Genomic DNA, 23,361 nt, shown 5'->3' with positions numbered 1-23,361 from the left:
TTCAGTAACTCAGCCAGAGGTTAGGGGTCTATTGCAGGAGTGGGTGGGCAAGGTTCTGTGACCTGTGATCAGACTACATGATCATGATGGTCTCTTCTGACCTTAAAGTCTATGAATCTCCTAGGAAATAATAGTGGGCTCAATCCATCTCTTTTGCTTCTTGATCTTGCCAGCATTCCTCCTGGCTCCTGGAAGGGGCTCTACGTAGCTCCTTCTTCCTCCGTGTTCCTGCAGGAAGTGCAGTGAGAGTGGAAGGGTTTGTGGTTTTCTTTCACCTCCCGTTAATCAGGCAGAGGTGGGGGATCAGCAGCTCCCTATGTCCTGCCCATCTTGGTCCGGGAGAGGTAATGGCAGGCAGAACAAGGTAGCTATTTTTTCTGTATGACCCTGTACTGGGGCAAATTTCTCAAGTAGGGCCAGATTCTCTATTGCATCTTCATTCACAGACACAGATTCCCGCCAGTTGTTCTGTTGGCTCGTTACTGTTGTAAAGTGGTGAATACGTGTTCCTGTAAATAGTATATGGACCATATGTTTCTCTGCTGTATCTAGGCATGAATGTCTGTGTAATCGGAGAAGTATTTCTGTAAATTGCTGTTATAAGTATCAGTGAAATGGATTTTATAACTGTCATCACACACCCAATCAGTAATAGAGTTCCCTTAGTAGTGGATGATGCATAAAGTTGTAAAACAGTTTAATTAATAAGCTTTGATTTGGACATGATCAACATTTTCTGAAAAAATCACCTTTTGGGCTGTAATTTCCCACGCTTGGTCTATTTCCCTGCTCTGCAAAGCACTTGGAGATGACCTGAATATGAACGGTACTATATAGGTTAGAACTGTAGCAATTCAATCAGCCAAGTCTGCTCCAAGGTATGCCCCTTACAATCCCACAGATGTCTAGGTTACACACAGGAAGGAATTCACATGCAGGTAGAACATGAAACTACTAATGGTTACAGAAAGAGTTTGGCTTTGCTATCAAAATACTAACTCATTTTGCTTGAATAAGGTCATTAATAACCGGATAAGCTGAGACAAGTATCAGGGCAATAGCAAAGGGAAAGGGAAGTATTTACAGTGGGATTATCAACAGACCTCTGTGTTGGCCTACCTCTGCTCCCATCCATGCCAGTGATTAAACTCCCAGCACACAGGCCTTTCAAAACTCCCAGTCTTATTCCTCATAGTGATGGCTGACTAAGGTCCTGCAGACTGAGATGATCAAAGCCCTCCAAGAGATTGGATGCCCTCATTCCATTAATATGGGCATTCAATTTCCTTAGGTGGCATTGGAAATCTCTGCTCCCATGTCTGCTGGGACACAGTATATTCACTAAAAAAAGATGCTTGTCTTTCGCTGTCCTTCATGAATCCTCTGGCCTCCTTGCTCCCCTTCTGCCCCATCCCATGTTTGTTCACCCTATCAGCTATATTCTGGAGCACCCACTCTGTGTTCCTCCCCAGAGCGAGGTAATGCAGAGAGATTTTTACCCATATTGTGGAAATTGTCTTCTTTAAAACCAGTGGCGGGTGCTGTGGTGGGATAAATTTCCTCTATCCCTTTCAGTGTAAATTGGCCAGCCTCGCCCCACCTACCTTATGCCATCCATCATGCTCTGTAATTTGGCTGCTCTGTAATTTAAAAACCTCCTGACATCTTAGGGAACTACAATATAGTGCAATGGCATGTGGGTAGCATCTTTCATACTCACTATCTCTCAGGATCCTTTCCACAGTTGAATAATACAGCAACAGAGCTAAACGTGAGCAGATGGAGAGAGAAATGAATACTCTGATCTTCACGCTTTCTTTCATGCTCTCCCTTATGCTTGGGTCTACCATACGCACTCTTGTGTGCCAATCATCCACCATCTCCACATCCCTCTTTAAAGCACACTTCTTCCCTCAAATCTGTCAGGGATACTTTGTATAAAACTGAACATAGTTTGCATAAAACTGAACAAATGTAAATATTCTCTAATAGTCCCCTCCTGCAATTAACCAGAAAACTAGTAAACTTAAATGGTTTGCTCTCTGCAAGGAAGGCTCCTGAATAGAGCTGGTCGGGAATTACTCGACAAAACCTTTTTTCACCCGAACTGCAACTTTTTGCAAGAAGGTATCAGTTTCGATGAAACTTTTGTCAGGAAGGTTACTTAGATTCAGGGTGGAATTTCTGGTCAAAATCAGAGAGCATGACTCACCCCAGAATAGCCAAGAGCTCAGTGGTTTGAGCACTCACCTGGGATTTGGGCAAACCAGGTTCCAGTCCCTGCTCTGGGTCAGGAAACTGGCTCATCTTGTCTCGTTTTTTGTGAAAAATTCCAAAGCATTTTGGTTTTCACTTCACGTGAGACCTAAAACAAATTCCAAAACCTCCACATTTTTCAGACATCGGAATTCTCGTTTCCCGCCAGCCTCCTACCAAGCTTCCTAAGGAACAGCACTTCCCCTTGCTGGGGAGAGATGATGTTTCTCCACCAGCCTTCCCTACCACAGCCTGTCCTGGTCCCTTGTCAGCATTTGGTGTCTAATTTAGGGCCAGTCCTGCTCCCATTGATGTCAATGGCGGGCAGACTCATTTATTTCAAAGCAGGATCAGACCTTGAAACTGTAGACGCCAAGCTGCACAGGCTTGTCCTGTTACCTCCATGCACAGCTATAATGCTCTATATGTCAGAACAGTGTCTGTCTCTTTGGTAATAATAAATACGGAGGAAGAGTGAATGCATCGGTGCTCTGGAGGATAGTTATTGCAACGTCAGACGCTGCAGAGGAGAAGGCTGGCACGCCACCACCAGCACCAACGACACTCTGTGAAAGGGCAGAGGGGAAGTTCAGCCCAGATCTGCAAAGGTCCATTGAGAGCAATGGAAGTGAAGAGCCTACATGCCTTTGTGGAGCTGGGCCATAGTGTCTGCAGAGTGGGGGGATTGGGGAGAGGAATCGACAGAGAGAAGTTTCAGAGTAACAGCCGTGTTAGTCTGTATTCGTAAAAAGAAAAGGAGTACTTGTGGCACCTTAGAGACTAACCAGTTTATTTGAGCATGAGCGTTCGTGAGCTACAGCTCACTTCATCGGATGCATAGCATATCGTGGAAACTGCAGAAGACATTATATACACACAGAGACCATGAAACAAAACTTCCTCCCACCTCACTCCCGTTGCCAGCGGGGGAGTGAGGTGGGAGGAAGTTTTGTTTCATGGTCTCTGTGTGTATATAATGTCTTCTGCAGTTTCCACGATATGCTATGCATCCGATGAAGTGAGCTGTAGCTCACGAAAGCTCATGCTCAAATAAACTGACAGAGAGAAGGTGTATTTGCAAGGCTGGGACAAGTGATGGTTTAAAGGCCATGTTATGAACCGGACCCTGTAATAAATGGGAAACAAGCATGGAGGGGGTGTGGTCTCAGTTCTTTGCCTCTGAGAGAAGGTGATTGCAGGGGGGGTTGCAATAGTCCAAGTGAGAAAAGGCCAAGGAATGAGTGAGGGTTTCCTGAGATGTGGGGTTGTGGCAGAGGGGTGCATGGGTGTGTTGTGATAAGTATCCCTGATATTCAGCTTCAGAGCAGGCTGTGGTGCTCCAGACAGAGTTAGGCCTCCAGCAGGCACCCCTTGCCCTCCTTGGCACCCCTCCCGTCCTGGCAAACGACCCTGTGGCATTGGATCCACAGGCTGCTGCTCCTCCCCACAATCTGCACTGAGGCCCCGCATCCCGTCTGGGGTGAAAGAGCAAGGGAGGCAAGATTTTTTGATCAGTAGCTCAGTCTTGGTTATGATCCTGTAAATCCCTTTGTAATCCTGGCAGGAGTATCAGCTGCTCTTGTAAAAAAATTTATGGGGCTGTTAAAGTGTATGAGACTGAGCCGTAAAGGGATTTATGAAGTGGGAGATGTACAGATGGCTTCATTGCAGTTTTCATCATCAGCCTTGGGAACGTGGCGCTTCTGCCCAAACTGGCCCTGCTAGGCGCAAGGAGCTCATCTGACATCCTTCTTGAATCTCAGACACCAGAATCATGAGCTCATTCTTTCATCAACTGTTTTTTCACAATCACTCCATAATTAACAGGCAACATCTGATAAACTCTTTAGCTCAGATACTGGGAATTCATTGCTAATTCAGAGTGGCTCACTGGCATTATAAAGGAGCAATGGGCTCATTCACATTCCCAGCGTACAGTCTATTACGTGACAAGAACATGACAACAGGCAAATTGTTCCGATGTCAGCTTTAGAAATGCTTCTGTGCAGCGCCTAGCACCATGGGACCCTGATCCTTGAGTGGGGCTCCTAAAGATACAAATAATAATAATAATTAATAATGGGAACAATTAACTAAGCAATTAAAATAAATATCAAAATAGTGATTTGAGCTGTAGTGTAAACCTTCAAGGGAAAACTGGTCAGACCAATGGAGTGGGGCGGAGAGACCATTCCCTTTCTGCTCACCCCAAACATGATCATCTGGAAATCCTCACTGACATGGGTTCTCTGCTCACTTGATAGATTTTAAGGTCCAAAGGGACAATTGGGATCATCAGGACTCTCTCATTGGCAAAGTCTGTGCCCAGACTGGAAAACCAAACCACCGCTCCTCATACAGACGCCAGCAGTGACTATCTTAGCAATGCCTCCAACTTGGCTGGGTCAGTCCTGACTCCCCTGAGTGCAGGGCAGCGTGAGGATCAGGGCAGCTACTCCTTCCCTCTCCCATCCCACTGTGAGCAGGAGGTGACTCAAGGGACTTATCCCTGTTGAGGAGAATCTCAGATTTCATTAAGCAAAAACCCCATGAGTGTGTTATGTTTTTCTTTGAGAAGAGAATCTTGGAAAGGCAGAGCAGTGCAAGCGAATGGCTCAGGGTGACAGGAGCAGTAATCAGGCTTCTCTTCCACAGCGGGGGGCTGAGGGGGCCCTGCAGCCCTGACACAGACACCCCTGTGTAAGGATTCACTCAAGGTGTGGTGTGGCTCAAGAATCACTGTAGTGTTCCTCCCCACAATCCTTGAGCTGACCCTGTGCACAGTAGGGTGATAATTGGGGGCTAAGGCTGGACGAGGTGATTACCCCATTCCATGTGTCCATGGAAGCAGTTGAAGAAGTCCATGGGAGAGAGGAACATGGTGTTGCAGGCAAGGGACGGTATAGGGCCATCCTAGACCATTGTTCCTTTAAGGGCCCAGGACTAGGACCTTTGCAGAATGAGTTGGGCAAAGCTCCCCTCTCTCCCTGCTGGCCCAGACAGATGTTTTGGGGCAGGCCCGTAGCAAGGCATGCTTATGACTGGGGGGACCGAGGGAGAGGAAGGGATTGTTGGCCACCAGTACTCTGAGGCTGGGATTTTGAAAGGAGCCAAAGGGAGTTAGGTGCCAAATCAATGGGCCACCAAAATCAGTGACCTCTTTGATAGCACGAGTCAGGAGTCTGGATGTAAAGCAGAAGATACGCTCAAAGGAGGGATGTGAGGAAGCAAACTGGGAAGAGACTTAGATGGAAAGAACAAATGAAAAGTAGGAGAGGGAGGAGGTGGAAGGAAAGCAGGCTGAGAGACAACAAATGGAAGGCGCTCCGCAGGAGAACAGGGCTGGGGAGTGAAGAGAGGGACAGCGGTGGGCACAGGAGAGGGACAATAAAGAAGAAAGGAAATGAAAGGAGACCTGGCTGCTGCTGGTTGGAATGAAAGAGGACAGTATTGTTTTTTCCAGTGGATGTGTCGTTATTCCTGGGAAACAGTTATAAGCACCCAGTTATTCCAGTGCTAGCTAGCCGGGATTACCAACTCTGTCATGCGCAAAGCTCTTAGCAGCAGGAGTGGATGTCTTTAATTGGCAAACAGGGCCTGGGAAGAGAAACTGTAGAGCTGGGGAGAAAAGTGTGATAATTTCAAAGAATGAAAGGCAGAGAGAAAAAAGAATGGACTGGAAATGGGACAGAGAGGAGAATGGAAAGGAGAAGATGGGCATGGACTGAATTAAAAGAGGTGGACAGAGAGAGAAGGAACAAGGGAGAGAAAAATCAAGAAAATATGTCACCAGGGTATGGGTCAGTGAACTTTTACCTCTCTATGTTCCTAGTGATATTTCCATAGGTAGAGGCCTCGATTGGAATCAAGGCTGAGTTGCGTTAGGCACTGTGCAGACAATTGATAGGAGACAGTCTCTGCCCTGGTTAGCTTACAGTCTAAGTAGACACCACTGACAAAGATGGGAGGGGAAAGAGAACCACAGACTCGGGAAGTGACTTGCCAAAGGGCACAAAGCAGGTCAGTGGCAGATCCAGGAACAGAACCCATCTCTCCTGAGGTCCTGTCCACTGGGCCACAATCTCTCTGTAATTGTATAGTATTTCCCTAGTTGGTGCCCTCCCACCCCAGGAGCTCAGGGCAAGAAGAATTCCAGAATGGTGTTGCCAGGTAGTTTTATTGGTGTGGGGCATATCATGTAGGTTTAACCGTAACATGCCCCACATGAGTGTGTGGACTTAGAGGAGAGTAGCTGCAAATAATGTCTATTACCTGTGATGCAGGTGATGCTACCTGCTTCCCTTATCCAGCTGTGTAGGCTTTCATTCTGAAAAGCACCGTTTTATTATAATATTTTAATAGCATTTGCTGGACTCATTTTTTCCACCAGATGAGAGGAAATGCCACTTGAGCAGCCACCATTAACGGTGTTTGCATCCCCGGGCATGAGGGTTTTGGTTTTAATTTTAACGAGTACAGTAACAAGATCTGAATCTGATTTGATGCCCGAAGGCAGATTCCACATCTGCCTACAGTGCCACAGAAATTCCCCAGTCATCTGGATGAGCCTGGGCAGCCCTGACTTGAGGAACATCCCCTTGGAATGCTTTTTAGTAGGCAAAAATAGTGCCTGACTGTCGGTTATGGAGGCTCATAACTCATCTTTTATCAGGCCATTCAGGCTTTTGATTATAATTGCTACACTCTGTCAATTTAGTAGCAGCAACAAAACTTTCAAAGACCTTTTTGGGTAAATAAATATTTCTCAAATTATGCAGGAAGCATCATAAAATTGCCACGTTCCTTACCGTAAAACCAGCTAATCGTAGTTTTGTAACTTCATTGCTGGGAGCTGAATGTGCTATATAAGCAGGAGAGCTCTTGGTGAAAATCACTTAAGCTATGGGTTTAACTCAAGAAGCTGCGGCTTTAGGTTGTCTGGACCAAATGAAAACCCCCTTGGCATGACTTTGCCTCCTAGAATGATAGCAGCAGCTCTCAGAAAAACCCGGTGCTGGCAGTGTTGCCAACTCTCCTGATTTTAGTGCAAGTCTCCCAGTATTTGATGTTCATCTTACAGGCCCCAGCTCCTGAAGTCGTGCTATTTGGTGAGAATCTCCGTTTCCCTTAAAAACAAAGGAAATGTCTAGCCTTTGTGGTTGTGAAGAAAAACTTGAAAACATGACCCAAGTGCAACCTAACGCTTCAAAAACTAAAATGCAAGTAACAAGAGCTCCACATTTTAAAAATCACGTGATTTTTAAGCCAATCTCATGACTTTTTGAGGCCTGAATCATGATTGTTGAGCTCCTGGAGTTGGCAAAAGGAGTGTTCCTTTCTTAGAAGATCAGGACCTAGTCTATCTCCTTCAATATAGGAATGTATTTTTCGTGTTAGGATGATACTATTATTATTAATATCATTCTTATCACACTAGGAACCAGCCAAGAATGGGGCCTATTGTGCTAGGGTCTGTACAGACACAGAGCAGCAAACTCTCTCTGCCCTGAAGAGTTTACAATCTAAATAGATCAGACAGACCCAGGGTAAGGGAAAGTGGTCTAACACACATAGCGAGAATGAAAAACACTGTAATATTTTCCTTGTGCATATCTGTTTGTCTCTTTATATGTTCATGCTTTATTTTGTATCTCTTTATGTATTTCTCTTTCTGATTTTATCATTGTAAATTTTCTTTCTTTTTAGTATTTTTATTTTTTCGTCTGAAAGTTTAAAAGAAATTTTGTTTTTTTCCCTTTCTGACCTTTCTTCCTTTAGTCCTTCCTTTTCCACCTTGCTATTTTTCTCCTTTTTCTAATCTCTTCCTCCATCAATCTGTGTGCTATGTCACAGCTGCCTGGTATGGCCTCAGCGGTGGCTTCCCCTCTAAAAGGTGTCCGATTGATAAATATTGATCTCAACCTGCAATTCTACATTGGCTCTGCTGCTAATGCATTTGGTATGACTTTGAGAAATACATAATGGCCACGCTCCAGGTTCCCGTGTGCTCTGTGCGGACTGGTCTCAGTCTGTCAGCTTATAAGTAATACCTTCCACCTACCAGGAGAGGAGCAAGAGGAAAGATAATGGAGGACAGAACAATAAGAGCAGATGAGTGGGATTGGGGCTGGAAGGATGGAGAATGAGATAGAGAGAGAGTGGAGTAGCAGAGCTAAGAGAAATAGCATTGTAATTGACTTGCAGAGAAGTGAGAAGGTATCAGAGAGATGTAAGATGCTTCCAAAGCCCTTTCCCTAAATACCAACTGGTTTTTTCTCCCTGTTGCTGTCCCTCCTGTCTCTCTCATGACAAGGCTCTCCAGGGATGAAGATCTATATTGACCCCTTCACTTATGAGGACCCCAACGAGGCTGTCCGCGAGTTTGCCAAGGAGATTGACGTCTCATTCGTGAAGATTGAAGAAGTCATTGGAGCAGGTGTGTCTCGTTTCACCATTAGGTGTCTTCCCCACTCTCCCTCCCATCCTCTCCACAATTCCTGCATCTTCCTTTCTCTTCCTCCCTTTCATTTTACATCCACTCATAGCTCAGAATGGACCAGCTAACTCATTCAGTTAAAATAAAAAAAGATTCACACTTCTGCCTACACCCTGAGTTCCGCATACTCTTCTGACGTTTGGGAGGGTTTGGTTAACTTATTAATTCATTGACCTTGGTGGTCCTTTGACTTCCTGGTTTAACTTTCAGGAAATAAGAGAAAATTGGACATCTCTCTCTCTCTGTGTATATATATATATATCTCACCTGTGGCATTTGTAGTATTATTGTTAAATTACTGTATTATGCCAGTAGAAAGAGAATAGAGAAAGTGAGAAGTTGTGAGGAAGATTCAAAGAACCAATTGATTGTTTCAAATTTGGGGTTAGATTAATCTCACTGCTTTATGCTGCTCTGTCAATGCAAAGCAGCTGCAAATCTGACTTAAACATGAACCATTCTAGTGATCTGTAGGTGTCATTAGCTTCTGCACAAGAGATGTATAATTTAGGCTGCCCATTATTTGCTCTATAATAAATTCAAGCTAAGTAGTTTTACATCTGGGGAATGGAGAACTTTAAGGGATACTGTCAACTAGTTTGAGGCCTAAAATTTATATATTGTTAAAAAGAAAAGGCAGGATGGGGTCAAGAGGTTATAAATCATAACTTGAGCTGTTTGGCAAACTGGAGATTTTTGCATGGAAAATTTTGGCTCATCATTCAAAGAAACCCAAACTGAAAAGGCTTCAGTTTTCAACAGCTGAAAAATTTCTGTTTTACAGGTTTTTTTGATTTCTGATGCAAAATCAGAAATTGTCAAAGACAGCAGACACTTTCCAAGGAAACAACAAATGTGAAAATCCAATTTTCTGACAAAAAATAATGTTGACGAAAACTTTTCCACCAACCCTAATGATAACATAGATACTGATCTATTTCAAATAAACTCTGTTATTTTGGATGCAAACTTTCCCCTGTAGAGCTGAGACCCCCTAACATTGTCCCACTAACATCCACATAGACCGGAAGTTAAACTTGACTCCAAACAAAAGTGAAACTGACCCACTTACTTTCACATTCCAAGAGGAGTGAAATGCAAAAAGGAAACAGTGTAAATTATAACATTTTAGATTTAGGAAAATCTTTTTGTTTTACTGATATCTTAGGCCCTGAACCTGCAAGCTCTTTTGCACAGATGAACTGTGGCACCTGCAAAAAGCTCCATTAACATTGGAAGAGTTACATGATGGCACAGGGTTGTATCCAGGTAGAGCAGTTTGTAGGCTCAGGAATATTCTTAGTAGCAGAGGAATGGATGCTTTTGACATTGCCCTTTTAAGGGGGGAAAGACAAATAGTGTTAAGAGGACACTATTTAAGTGTGCACATAGAATATCAGGGTTGGAAGGGACCTCAGGAGGTCATCTATTCCAACCCCTTGCTCAAAACAGGGCCAATCCCCAATTTTTGCCCCAGATCCCTAAATGGCCCCCTCAAGGACTGAGCTCACAACCCTGGGTTTAGCAGGCCAATGCTCAAACCACTGAGCTATCCCTCCCCCCATATTTGAGCCAATCAGATTGGAGCCATGACAGCTATGTAGCGCTGCTGTTCTTTACCATGCTCTGTTGAGAAGGAGAAGGTGGTTGCGACTGATATTCTTGCAATTGCAGGGGAGTTTGGAGAAGTGTATAAAGGACGTCTGAAACTGCCCAGCAAGAGGGAAATCTATGTGGCCATTAAGACATTAAAGGCTGGCTACTCTGAGAAGCAGCGTAGGGATTTCCTGAGTGAGGCCAGCATCATGGGACAATTTGACCACCCAAATATCATTCGGCTGGAAGGAGTGGTGACCAAAAGCCGGCCAGTCATGATCATCACAGAGTTTATGGAGAATGGAGCTCTGGACTCCTTTCTGAGGGTAAGGAAGCATGATGGCCTCATTGGCTACTCTTCTGCTATAACACTGGAATGGAGTCATGTTCATTGGAATTGAGTCATGCTGTGTTGTAGAAGATCCATTGAGGTCAAACCTCTAGCAGCTGGGCTCATAGAGGACATGGCCTCCAGGAGGAACCCTAATAACTGACCTAAGAAACAATATTGCGAGAGGGCAAGATTCTCAAACGAGCCTAAGAGATTTCAGAGCACAAATCCTGTTGTCTTTCAGTGAGGCTTGTGCTCCTAAATCTCTTGGGCACGGATGAAAATCTCCCCCAGAGGCCTCAGCAAGAGGAAAGGGTTGCTGTGCCCACTACTACAAAAGGGGAAATAAAGAAATCCATGAGGGGAAAGGCCAGTTTTTGAATTGAAAGATAAACGATAACTGCACTAAAGCGTTCTGAGGACTGGGGACTCCACTCCCACCAGGAACCACCCCAAATAAAAGTGCTCTGCTATTGCCTAGTCACCTGATCATCATGCCAGCTAGGTGAGGTGAAGGGAAGTAAGTATAGGAAGCAGGAGAGGCCTTGCAAGGACGGGAATGCTAGATCAAAACTGAGAACTTCTGAATCACTGAAGCATGGGCAGCTATTTGAAGTGGTCTAGAACTGGAGGGAAGGTGGGAACATGGCCAGAATTAAAGAAGTGCCCTTTTATTTTCTCACTTCACATTTGAAGCCAGCTTTGAGTATTTTTAGCATCAGCTTGAAGCATTGTGGAGCATCAGTGACAAGAGGTCCGCTGTGTGACTCCAAACACTGCTCCTTTGTGGACAGTGTTCATCTCATTACGGGATCTGAGATCATCTGGAGGAAGCAGCTGCAGCAGCAACAGTATTAATCCTCACGCAGCAGGGAAACCAACCATCGTTCTTTGTACTGGCATCTTAGGTGGTGTGTCCTAGGGGTCTAGAGGCAGCTCAAAGGCAATTTGACCCAGAGCTCCGGTGCACACCTCTCAAGAGGTTGGGAGGTAGGGGAAGGAAGGTGCAGGAGAAAGAGAGGTAGGCAAAAGAATTGAGGGAAGGAGGGACAGGAAAGAAAGATGGATGAAGAGGGAAGGGGAGGAGAAGAGAGGGGTAAACACTTAGGCTGAGATTTTCAAAGGCAATTGGAGGAATGATTAATGGGAACCGAACATCCAAATCCTGTTAATGCCACCTTCTTTCCAACGCTCAGAAGCAGGTAATTTATATGTCTAATTTCAGTCTTGATGTAAAAATAGCATTGCTAATTGGTGCATCAGCTGCTTGGAAAGATAGCAAAGTAGGTCATCAATGTCCCTCCATGGGGGCCAGCCCAAAGTAGCGAAATACTTGAGGGCCCCAGAGTCAGACTGACCCTTGTGTGTATGCACAAGGAATCGAGAGGGAGAGACTGTTGTGAGGAGCCCTGCACCCCCATGCATGTGCCAGGAACAATTGCAGTCCCTGTGCTTTTCAGAACTGACAGATTGCTCCCTGCTGTTGGCATCGTACTCATAGACACCCCAAAAACAGACAGGGAGGAGGTGCCCTCCAATAAGATGGACACATTTTCCACACGACAGACTCTGATGTCCGTCTCCTAGGAACGTTGACCTTTAGGTTCTCTATGGAAAGTCCTGAATGCGAATGGTCTTTCCCTCCCGCCGCCGCCCCCTCAGTGTCCGTGGGAAGGCCTAGGGAAGCCTGATCTGCTTTCTCTTGTTCCATACTGTGGGTTGCCCAGAATCTAACACTTTTTTGGTGGGGGTGGGGGGAGGCAAGAATTGAAAAGAGAGAAAACAAATGGCCTGAAAAATAAAAAGATGCCCAGAAGAGTTTTTAAATTTTAAGAGAGTAAATCCAGAAATGGAAATAGACACTGATTTTTAGAAATGACTTTTTCCTAAATTAGTTAAAAAACCCACACCAAACAACAACAACCACCTGATCATCCTGACACCAAACACAACAGAAACTGGACTCTCAGGCTGAAAATGTGCTAAATGGGAGCTCGGTGGTTGTTGTTCATACTACAGTAATGTCTGGAGGCCTCAGCCATGTTCAGGTCCCATTGCGCTAGGTGCTGTACATGCACCTAGTGATAGTCCCTGCCCCAAGCAGCTTACAATCTCACTACATAGGAGAACTGACTGACCCAGAGTCACAGGTTTGTTTGGATAATGGAGTTATCTATTACCCCAGCAATAGCTGGATCATTCTGATTATGGCACCTGCTCTTTATGACCGCAGCAAAATGACGGGCAGTTCACAGTCATCCAGCTGGTGGGGATGCTCAGGGGAATTGCTGCGGGAATGAAGTACCTTGCGGAGATGAACTACGTGCACCGGGACCTCGCCGCCAGAAACATCCTGGTCAATAGTAACTTGGTGTGCAAAGTGTCTGACTTCGGTCTCTCGCGCTACCTGCAAGATGATACCTCTGACCCAACCTATACCAGCTCCTTGGTATGTACCTTCTGCCTTGATGCACACTCCCCTTTCCCGATCTCACTTTGCTTCCACAAAATTGCATTGCTTCCTGGGGCCTTTCCCACGTCAGGGGGCAGTTCATTACAGCTGGGCCCTGTGGGAAGGGTTACAAAGGCCAGTGAGGTGCCCAGGTCCCACCGAAAGAGGGGAGTAAATAGAGGCAGCCAGGTGAGTAGGTGAGAGATCCTTGGGGACTCTTTTTCTATTGCTTGCGCTGGCCTTTGTAAATCCCAGCCACAATTCAGCTGTGGCGTTTGGGGATGTAGACCCATTGCAGAACAACAGTGGAGCTCAGTCTGATGGAATGATGGGATTGTAGATTCCAGTATTCATCGGCAATAGCTTCTTTGTGCTGCATTTGCAAAGATATTTAGGTGCCTAAAGATGAAGATAGGAACTCAGTGCCATTTTCCAAAGTGCGTAGGTGCGTTTGGTGCCCATCGGCATCTTTAGGCACCCAAATACACTTGTAAATCTGGCCCTTTCTCACCACTTTCCCTTCAAATGACATTAAAGCATCCTGTGATTTGTTTCTCTCATGCTTTGAAAGGACAACAACTGTTTTCTTTCTCTTTGTACCTCTCCCTGCCTTCTCTCTCTCTCTCGCTCCTTTCTTCATAACCCTTTCTTTCTTTTTCTCCCCCTCCCTTTCCTGTTCCCTCTCATTGTTTCTTCTCTCTTGTCCCCTCCCTCTCTTAAGTTTTTCTGTGCTCTTGGCTAGTTTTCAAATGAGAATTTCTCTCTCTTCCATTAAATGAGGGGGGAGGAGGGTGAACAGTGGGGATCTGGGAAGGGGTGCAGGAGGGGAAGCAGAAGGAAGACTGATTGCATATAGGAGGTGTTTTAAGTACAGCTACAGTACCACTCTAATCCTGAGCTATCTTTCTCTGCTGGAAATTGTTCTGGGCATTAATTAAAGAGACAAATCTAATCCAAGCTCCACTATTCCCCAGTCACTGTTCTCTTGCTTAATTAACTCATTCATAGGTAATCCAAGTTCTCCCACATTGTCTCCTGGTTCACCTGCGGTAGGCTGGCACTCTCCTCTTGGTGCCTGCAGTAGGGAAGATAACAGAACTCTGGTCCCCTCTAGAAGTCTAGAGCATTCTTTTGGAATCATTCTGCCATCAGGAACTTGGCCTCTGGATACCATCGGATGCTATCAAAAATGGGGTGGCGGGGGGGAATAAGAAGATATTTGGGTGATTGTCATATTTGGAGTGAATGAAGTAAATAAATCACACGTTATGCTAAGGCTCAGTTTATAAATACCCTATAAAGGGTTAATAAATGATGAATAGATGTCATAATATACTACAGACATGAGTCATATATATTATAGATGGTTATAAGTTCATCAGCTGGTGTTACAGCTAGTTATAAAACATGGTCACGAGCAACCTATTGGACTGATTAATAATTTATTAACCCTTTATAAACCACAGTAGTAATAATGTGACCCGCTCATGCCTTGGAGAGTGAAAATAAGGTGAACACAGTTTTTATTGGCAGCAGTAATAAACGGGTTGAGGATTGAAGATCAGCAACAAAGCAGGTCACGTCTATGTTGCTCAATAAGTAGAATGTAAAATATCAGAGGGGTACCCGTGTTAGTCTGTTCCACAAAAACAACGAGGAGGCCGATTGCACCTTAAAGACTAACAGATTTATTTGGGCATAAGTTTCCATGGGTAAAAAACCCCACTTCTTCAGATGCATGGAGTGAAAATTACAGATGCAAGCATAAATATACTGAGACATGAAGAGAAGGGAGTAATATGTAATTTTCACTCCATGCATCTGAAGAGGTGGGTTTTTTAGCCATGAAAGCTTATGCCCAAATAAATCTGTTAGTCTTTAAGGTGCTACCAGACTCCTCATTGTTTTTGTACAATGTAAAATGTAAAGATTTTTTAAAGTAAAGAATTAAAGCAACCTCAGTAGCAGTTTGCCTGAGCAGTAGGTAGCTGGGGATGTGGTCCATTGATGTCAATGGAACTAAGCCAATTCACACAGGCTTTATGTCTGGGCCAGGGTCTGATCCTGCTGCTTTTGACTTAAATGGCAATGCAGTCTAATAAGGAGCACAGATTGTGGCATTTTAAGTCAAACAATGTCATTTGAGATAACATGCCTGGCACTAGCTGCTGGGGAAAGGCTTGAAGTAGCCTTTCCCACCTTTCGAGATAAAATGGATTCTCTCGACTGTGTTTATATTTAATTTATGCCATACTAGGCCTTCCCAGCAGCCGGGAAATGATGCTCTGTCTGCAATTACATCACTGCCTCCCACAGCAGATTTGAGGCTCTGGGGAAAAGGCAGGAAAAACAAGCTGGCAGTCACTTGCTCAGTTTGTAGTTATTTAACTAGTATTTTTGCCATCCATCTTTAAAGAGCACCTGACACTTCATGGAAGGCTATGGAAAATATTCGTGCTAAACAATTTCTGAAATGATTCAGCCCAGAGTAAATACCAGACATATTCTGCATTTTCCCTTCCTCCCCTATTATTTTAACTATTACTGGAGTCATTTACATGGAAATGCGATTGTTGTTCTCCAACCGTTCATATGCTCCTGCTGCTTATTCCCCACTGAAGTCATAACCCTCTGAATGTGACATCGTAATCCTTGCCAAGGTAACAAGAGATGATGTCACAAACAGAATTATGGCGCTGGGACTCTTTAAACCAGATGAGAATCTTGCACTGTGGTGTTTGCTGGGAAGTAACCAAAGGCAGATGAACGCTTAAGAAACGGAGATTCTGTTTTCATGTGTTAATAAGAATCAGCGTTCTAAACCTCCCTCCCCATGAAAATGAGCTATTCTAAACAGGATGGTTTAGGACCTTTCCCATGGGATTTTTAACACAACCTCATGGTTCAAATCAGCAGCAGGAAAAAGGAGGGATCCTTCCCTGGAAGCAGCTTTGACCTCTCCTGGTCATTTTATTGCAGTAGTTGAAATGATTTTCAGGGACTAGGGCTGATAGGATTTGGGTGTAGCTTCCCTTAGTGGTTGAGTGTAATAGACTCATTACATTTAATGGGAGTTATTCAGATGTACATTGAAGGGGAAAGAGACCCTGGTCTACAGCATTCTGTACCTTTTGCAAAGAGATCTGAAGGTCTATATGGTAAATCCCATATATAGGGAAAATGTGTTCTCTATAAATCACAGTTGCAGTAATGATGCTCTAATTGCAGTAGGATTCACTGTCATTATGAGAGCTTTCTCTCAGGGTCCAATAACTTTTTGGAAAAAAATTGCTCTTTGGACTGAAATTTCTATTGCTTCTTAGTCCACAGGTGACTGAATTTGGAAATGTCACTAGAACGACTCAGAGCAGTCTGTGGGGTAGCTGAACATGAAGAAGTGTGGGTCTGAGTCTCCAGTGCCTTGCGATTGATGTGTTTATTATGCCTGTGCAAAGTGGGAGTACAGTGCTACCATCTGGATTTGATAGCCCTTTATACCCACTTTGCACTGGGGTAAGTGATGACATACGATGGAAGGTCGTGGTGCATCAAACCCCACAACCCTGTGGCTTTCTTTCCCTTGTTCTTTGTGACTAATGATCATTTGTATAAAACCAGGATCTTTTGTTTCTTTGAGAATCCTTCTGTTCTTTTACAATACCCCAGATGAAGTCGGAGGGCCAAATTTTCGGCTGGCATAAATTGCCACTGAAGGCGAGGGAGCTGTGTGGATTTATACCAGCGAAGAGTTTGACTCACAATGTCCTGGTTGTGACACCAAAGTGCTTTGCCGTGGAAATGATGCTGATGTCACAAGCAAGTTCCTGTATCTGCAGCTGCTGGTTGGGACTAGATCTCTGTTGAGCATCCCAGCAGCAGGAATGATTCCCTTCCCTTCCCTTTCCTTGCCACGGCAGCTCAGAGAGACGTATTTCAATATGCGGAGTGAACGTCAACTAAATGAAACCAGCATTGCCTCAACCTCGTGTTTTTAATTTAAATCCGAGTGATAAAAATACCTGCTAATCCTCAGCTGGTTCAAGTGCTATTCATGGCAAGCTGTCATCTCTGCACCAAGGGCATCTGCTCTCATCCCTCACCCCTCCCCTGCCGCTGTCCCCGGGGAAGGGGCCTGAAGACAGGGAAGTGTACGTGCTTCGTGATGCAAAGCAGCCCAGGGTGTAGAAGTGTCACTCAGGGTAGAACTCTGAAGGCTGAGGTTTCTACTTTACATGCAAGGAGGAGCAAGGAGGCAGCTGTTGCTGCCAGCCTTTGACGTCTGCTTTCCGGCTTTGGGAGACCAGAGCACCTACAGATTCTCTGTGGGAAATGCGGAATCCTTTAAAACACCCGGGTGCACATTCATTAGCATTCATGGAAGCGTCTAGCATAGTATTCCTAGTGCAGGTTTGCCGGATGAGTTTAACCCTTTCACTGAAGGAGTTAGTCAACAAAAATGCCTGCAATGCTAAAGGCCAGAGCGATCTGTGCTCCCATCATTTAGGTGCATTTGCCATATACGATAGCACTCGATTAACATACATTTCCCCACCCTAAAGCTGGCATAGGGCACATCCCCTTCATGGCTTTATCCTCACCAGAGTGGGAAGGGAATAAGTATGGCAGGTGCTCCATTCCTACCTGTTGCTTGTGAGTGGAGGAGGGCCAGAGTTTGACTTCAGTTGTACCAGTGCAAACATGGAGTAATTCAATTGATTTTACTGCAGTTTCTCCAGATTCACACTGGCATAGGTGAGTTTCTATCTTTCAGATAAACTGTTGTTGTCACATATGTCACAAATTCATGTGAAAAACTCAGCACGGCTTGTGAAATCTGGTCTCCCCCATGAAATCTGGCTATTTTAGGGGGTTGTGGTATTGCCACTCTTACTTCTGCGCTGCCTTCAGAGCTGCGTGTCCAGATAGCAGTGGCTGCTGGCTGTGCACCCAGCTCTGAAGGCAGTGTCACTACCAGCAGCAGTGCAGAAGTGAGGGTGGCAGGACATGGGGGTTTTGTCCCTTTTGGGGGGGGGGGGGGGGGCGGATGGGCTGGCCTTACGAGCGGGTGACGTGGGTGACTGCCCAGGGCACTGTGGTTGGGGAGAGCGCTGTAATCACCGTCTCACAGGAAGCCCCAGGCCTCTTTGCACCCAAGCTCTGGGGAGGGGCAGGGTAGAGGGCACCCCAGCCAGGGGCTCCTACCATGCACTGGGCTCCAGCTGCTAGTCCTGGCCAGGCTGCGGAGGGACAGACCTTCCTCTTCTCTTGCATGGGCCACTGCTGGGGCCAGGTCAGACCAACCTTTCTCTGGTGACACAGAAGTAATGGTGGCAATGCCATACCATGCCACCCTCACTTCTGCGCTGCTGCTGATGGTGGTGCTGCCTTCAGAGCTGGGCTCCCAGCCAGCAGCCACTGCTCTCCAGCTGCCGAGCTCTGAAGGCAGCGCAGAAGTAAGTGTGGCAATACCACAACCCCCTAAAACAGCCAGATTTCACGGGGGAGACCAGATTTCACAGTCTGTGCCGCGTTTTTCACATGAATTTCGTAGGACCCTACAGATGTGACAACAGTTTATCCGAAAGTTAGAAACTCACTTATGCCAGTGCGAATCTGGAGAAACCAGCAGTGGCGCAGAAGTAGAATGGCAATACCACCCACCCTCCCGATCCCTTTTGGGTCGGGACCTCCACAGTTACAGTACCACGAAATTTCAGATTTAAATATCTGAAACCATGAAATTTAAGATTTTTAAAATCCAATAACCGTGAAATTTACCAAAATGGACCATGAATTTACTAGGGCCCTACACACATGGTTTGGAATCTCAGCTACGAGGCGTGCAGCCAGATTGCCCTGCGTTGTGATCCTCTCAGGTGCCATGAGCTAAGTTACAAGGGCTGGCTCAGCACTTGTGTGGGAGACCTCGCACAAGCAGCTTGGAAGGGAGTGCCATTAGTAACTCCTGAGATGTGTCCTTGACTCTAATTGCTTGGTTCTGATCTCACTTACACCAACATAACTCAATCAACTTCACTGGAACTACCCATGATGAGAGACAAATGAAGTCCCGAGTCTTTTCTAAAGTAATGCCTAGCACCGTAGCATGAGGGCAGCATGCTGCTGAAATTGACATCTTCTGGATCAGATAAAAAATGGAAGTCCTGATCGATCTTCTGGTGCTGTTTGTTATCTCTGGGGTGATAACCCTGCCATCCTTGCCAAATGCCAGCTCACGCACTCGCATCGGATCTCAAAATTCTTTCTACTGCACTGCATCTAATTCTTCCCCTCCTGTCCTTCAAAAATACATGTGACATTATTGCGTGCTATGGGACAGTTTATTCCTGAGGTGAGAGCATTTCAGGGGTGGATGATGTGATACTTGTTTATAAAGGATATCTCAGCTGGTTATCTGTATCATATAGCACATGGGCATCTTTTGGGATGAAAAAGCTAACTACATAAATTCAAGATAATGTTATTGTGAGACTAGACCCCCCTGGATTATAAAACCATAATAAAAGAGTAGAGAAGTAACTCATACAGCTAAAGGAAAATGCAGGGACAAATTAGAGGAATCCTTTTGACATGTTACTAAATAAGTGGCCTATTTCATCCTTATTCACCTACATTTCTATTTAACAAATAGTTTTATTAGAGAGACAAAAGTGGGTGAGATAATATCTTTTATTGAATCAACTTCTGTTGGGGAGAGAGACAAGCTTTCAAGCTACACAAAGCTCTTCTTCAGGTCTTTATGTCTTTTCATCTACATACCTTTGATGTCAATTGGCTTTTTTTGTTTTTTTTATAGTTTCCTCCATAAATATTGACCAGTATCTTCTCTCCTCTCCCTCTCCTATCCCTCCCCTTTGGGCACATTGACTTGTCCTCAGTAGCAGCAGTAGCAAGGGGGTGTTTCTGAAGAACACTTGTAAAAGTGGTTGGGGGATTTGGTATTGTATTTTGGGTGGGCATAAGATTTTCCTTCAGACCATCTTTTGCCAGCTTCCCCTGCAGATCCTTATTTGGGCACCCAGCTGCAGCATCTTCATCCCTTTGAGGGCCACCTTAAAATGACAGAGAGGTCAAAGGAGTGGAGTAGCATTGCCATCTACTGGGGACTATAGACAGTGATGAGGTGCCAAAATCTTAACAACCGGTTCCCTCCTCACCCGACGAGGGGGTCATTGCCCACCCCAACCCTCCCGGGACTCCTGCCCCATCCAACCCCCCGTGTTCCTTGATACCCCCCGGGACCCCTGCCCCATTCTCCCCCCTCTCATGTCCCCTGAATGCCCCCAGAAGGGTGGGCAGGAGGGTCTCGTGGGCCACCATAGTGGGTGTCCACCCCACCCCTAAGAGCCAGAGGGACCTGCCGGGGGGTGAGGTGGGGAGTCCTGGCAGTGCTTACCTGGGGCAGCTCCGGCAGGTCCCTCTGGCTCCTAGGGGCGGGGTAGCGTAGCTAGGGGGGAGCAGGGGGAGCGGCCGCTCCCCCCACTGATCACATCAAAAGTGGCACCTTAGGCACCGAGTCCCTGGGTGCTCCGGGGCTGGAGCACCCACGGGGAAAATTTGGTGGGTGCAGAGCCCCCACCGGCAGCTCCCCACCCCGCGCCCGGCCCCAGCTCACCTCCGCTCCGCCTCGTCCCCTGAACGAGCCACCCCACTCTGCTTCTCTGCCCCCCGCCCCCGGCTTCCCGCGAATCAGCTATTCGGTGGGAAGCCTGGGAGGGCTGAGAAGCAAGCAGCGGCTTCACACTCAGGCCCAGGGTGGCAGAGGTGAGCTGGGGCGGGAAGCAGTTCCCCTGCGCGTCCCCTGGGTTACCTGCTGCTGCGCAGGTGGCCCTCCTTGTGCCCCACCCCCTCCCCCCCTGCCCCAGCTCAGCTCCGCCACCCTGGGCCTGAGCGCGAAGCTGCTGCTTGCTTCTCAGCCCGCCCCGGCTTCCCACACGAACAGCTGATTCGCGGGAAGCCGGGGGCAGGGGCAGAGAAGCAGAGTGGGGCGGCGCGTTCAGGGGAGGAGGCGGAGGCGGAGCGGAGGTGAGCTGGGGGGGAGCTGCCGATGGGTGCTCTGCACCCACCAAATTTTCCCCTTGGGTGCTCCAGCCCTGGAGCACCCAGGGAGTCAGCGCCTAAGGCACCACTTTTGGCTGGTTGTTAAATTTAGAAGCCCTTTTAGAACCGGTTGTCCCTCACGGAACAACCGGTTCTAAAAGGGCTTCTAAATTTAACAACTGGTTCCAGCGAACCGGTGTGAACCGGCTCCAGCTCACCACTGGCTATAGACTGATCCAGGAGGTGGAATTGGTTGCTGGGGTTCAGGCATGTAGATTAATGTTGTCGTGATCAGGGCTTTGCCTTGTAGTGAAACTTAGGGTATCAGTAAATGGCAATCTGTTTTGTGTTGCTGAATGCAAGATAGGTAGCTAGCCATTATTTAATGAAGGAGGAGGTCCCAGCTTTGCATAGCTGAGACCCGGCTGGGTGTTGCTTCTGGACCATTGCTGTTGAAGGTCTCTTCAGCTGGGTATATTCATCAGCATTAGGGAAAGGGGGAGGTGCTCCATCTGTGCTTTTATCATCTAAACTTAGGTCCAGGTGGTCTCCCACCCAAATGCTAGCTCTACTAGATAGTAGGTAAGATGCTATGTGCAGTGCCCTTGAGCTCCTGATTCAAGGTAATGTAATGTAATAGGGCTCCATTTTGGGTCCATTTGGAAGCTGAGGTTGGTGCTCAATGGTGTGGCATGCTTACAGAGCAGGATGTCGTGCGGCGAGCGCATTACAGTAGTGCTTCAAGGCTTGCCATGGCTCCCATTTAGGAGCGTTGGGTTTGACCTATAATGTCCTCAGTGGTTTGGGACAGGGTGATTTCAGAGACTGCCTCTCTCCCTGTTGCCCTACTTCCACAGCTGAAGCAAGTGGATGCTCGCAAGCTGTGGTTTTCTTGCTCTATATGAGAGGAAGCTGGTGGCAGGTGAAAAGCCCTTCTTCTCTGGAATGTTTTCCCTGCTCAGCTCCACCAGAGGCTGGATACGTTAGCTGTGTGGACACGTTACAAAGCTCATCTGTTGTCTCAGGCTTTTGACTTATGGGCAGGGGTAAAGGGTCAATAGCAGTGACATGGGGTTATGATTTTTGTTGATCTGTTTTGGATGCAGAATTTTTAATTCTCAATACACCTGGTTGGGCAGCTTGTTTGTGTTGTTTTGTTTTGTTGTGATATTTTGATTCCTCTTCTGTTCTGTACATTTCATTATTGTGCAGCACCTAGAGATGTGAACAGTTGCTTAGTAAACTGAGGGAAAAGGCTGGCGATAAGTCTGGGTAATTCCTAAGTAATTTTGTCCCAAGGAGTGATAGACAGTCCAGGCCATACAGTTGAACTGCTTGTCCTTCTTCTCCAGGGTGGGAAGATCCCGGTGAGGTGGACAGCCCCTGAGGCCATCGCCTACCGCAAGTTCACCTCCGCCAGTGATGTCTGGAGTTACGGCATTGTCATGTGGGAAGTGATGTCCTTCGGAGAGAGGCCGTACTGGGACATGTCCAACCAAGATGTGAGTGTTCTGGGCACTATCTCTGTGTGTGGATCAGTCTCCAAGGGGAAGAACCAGGTGATGCTATTCTACTCCCCACCCCGCCCAGCCTCTTCCAGCAGGAATCACTGCAAAGAACGGTGTAGGAATCCTGACAGTCACTACACTCCAAGACTGTTCCAGCAGAAGTCACCATGCGAATAGGATAGCTGTACATCATGAAAAACTAGGAGTCTCTTGGTTTCCAGGGCCTCCTGGGGTGGGTTCACACAGATGGGGGAGTGTGTGTCTAAACTCCTTTGAAATTTGAGCTGGTCAGCAGCAACCCCTTGTGATATCAAAGACTTCTGCTTCCACTGAGATTCCGGAGAGACACAAGGGGCACGAAGAGAACAGGCTATTCCTCCCAGCACTGGCCTGCTGCCCCTCTTATGCCTCAGTGCTCAGTGCCCCGACTCGACAGGCTGTGTGAGAAGGAAAGCAGGGGGTACAGGAGGCTGTGTGAAGAGAGAAAGAATGGGCAGAGGGGAAGCTCAGAGGGGCCTCCAAGCTCTGTCAGTGCCCTGCAATGGGATTTCATTATTGCAAATAAGGAAGTCAGGGCTGGGGCAGGCAGCTCAAACACAGTTATGGCTGCTAGCCAGCAACCAGCCTGCCCCAGTCCGTTCCTCACCACAGTGAGTTTTAA

The 23,361-nt window shown here is 46.5% G+C and overlaps 1 protein-coding gene across 5 annotated transcripts in view; it reads left to right on the top strand.

Moving 5' to 3' along the window:
• EPHB1 (EPH receptor B1) overlaps positions 1-23,361 on the top strand; it is a 356,679-nt gene that overhangs the window by 292,229 nt on the left and 41,089 nt on the right. For all 5 annotated transcript variants that reach the window (XM_007056966.4, XM_043523075.1, XM_027819335.3 and 2 more), the window contains 4 exons: positions 8,570-8,692; positions 10,427-10,674; positions 12,913-13,128; positions 22,545-22,694. In XM_007056966.4, coding sequence (XP_007057028.1) covers positions 8,570-8,692; positions 10,427-10,674; positions 12,913-13,128; positions 22,545-22,694 — 737 coding nt within the window. The remainder of the gene's footprint in view (positions 1-8,569; positions 8,693-10,426; positions 10,675-12,912; positions 13,129-22,544; positions 22,695-23,361) is intronic.

The sequence above is a fragment of the Chelonia mydas genome, chromosome 9 (genome assembly GCF_015237465.2).
Source record: "Chelonia mydas isolate rCheMyd1 chromosome 9, rCheMyd1.pri.v2, whole genome shotgun sequence".
Taxonomy (NCBI): domain Eukaryota; kingdom Metazoa; phylum Chordata; order Testudines; family Cheloniidae; genus Chelonia; species Chelonia mydas.
Note: the sequence above shows the minus strand (reverse complement) of the source record. Positions and strands in the feature narration are given on the sequence as shown.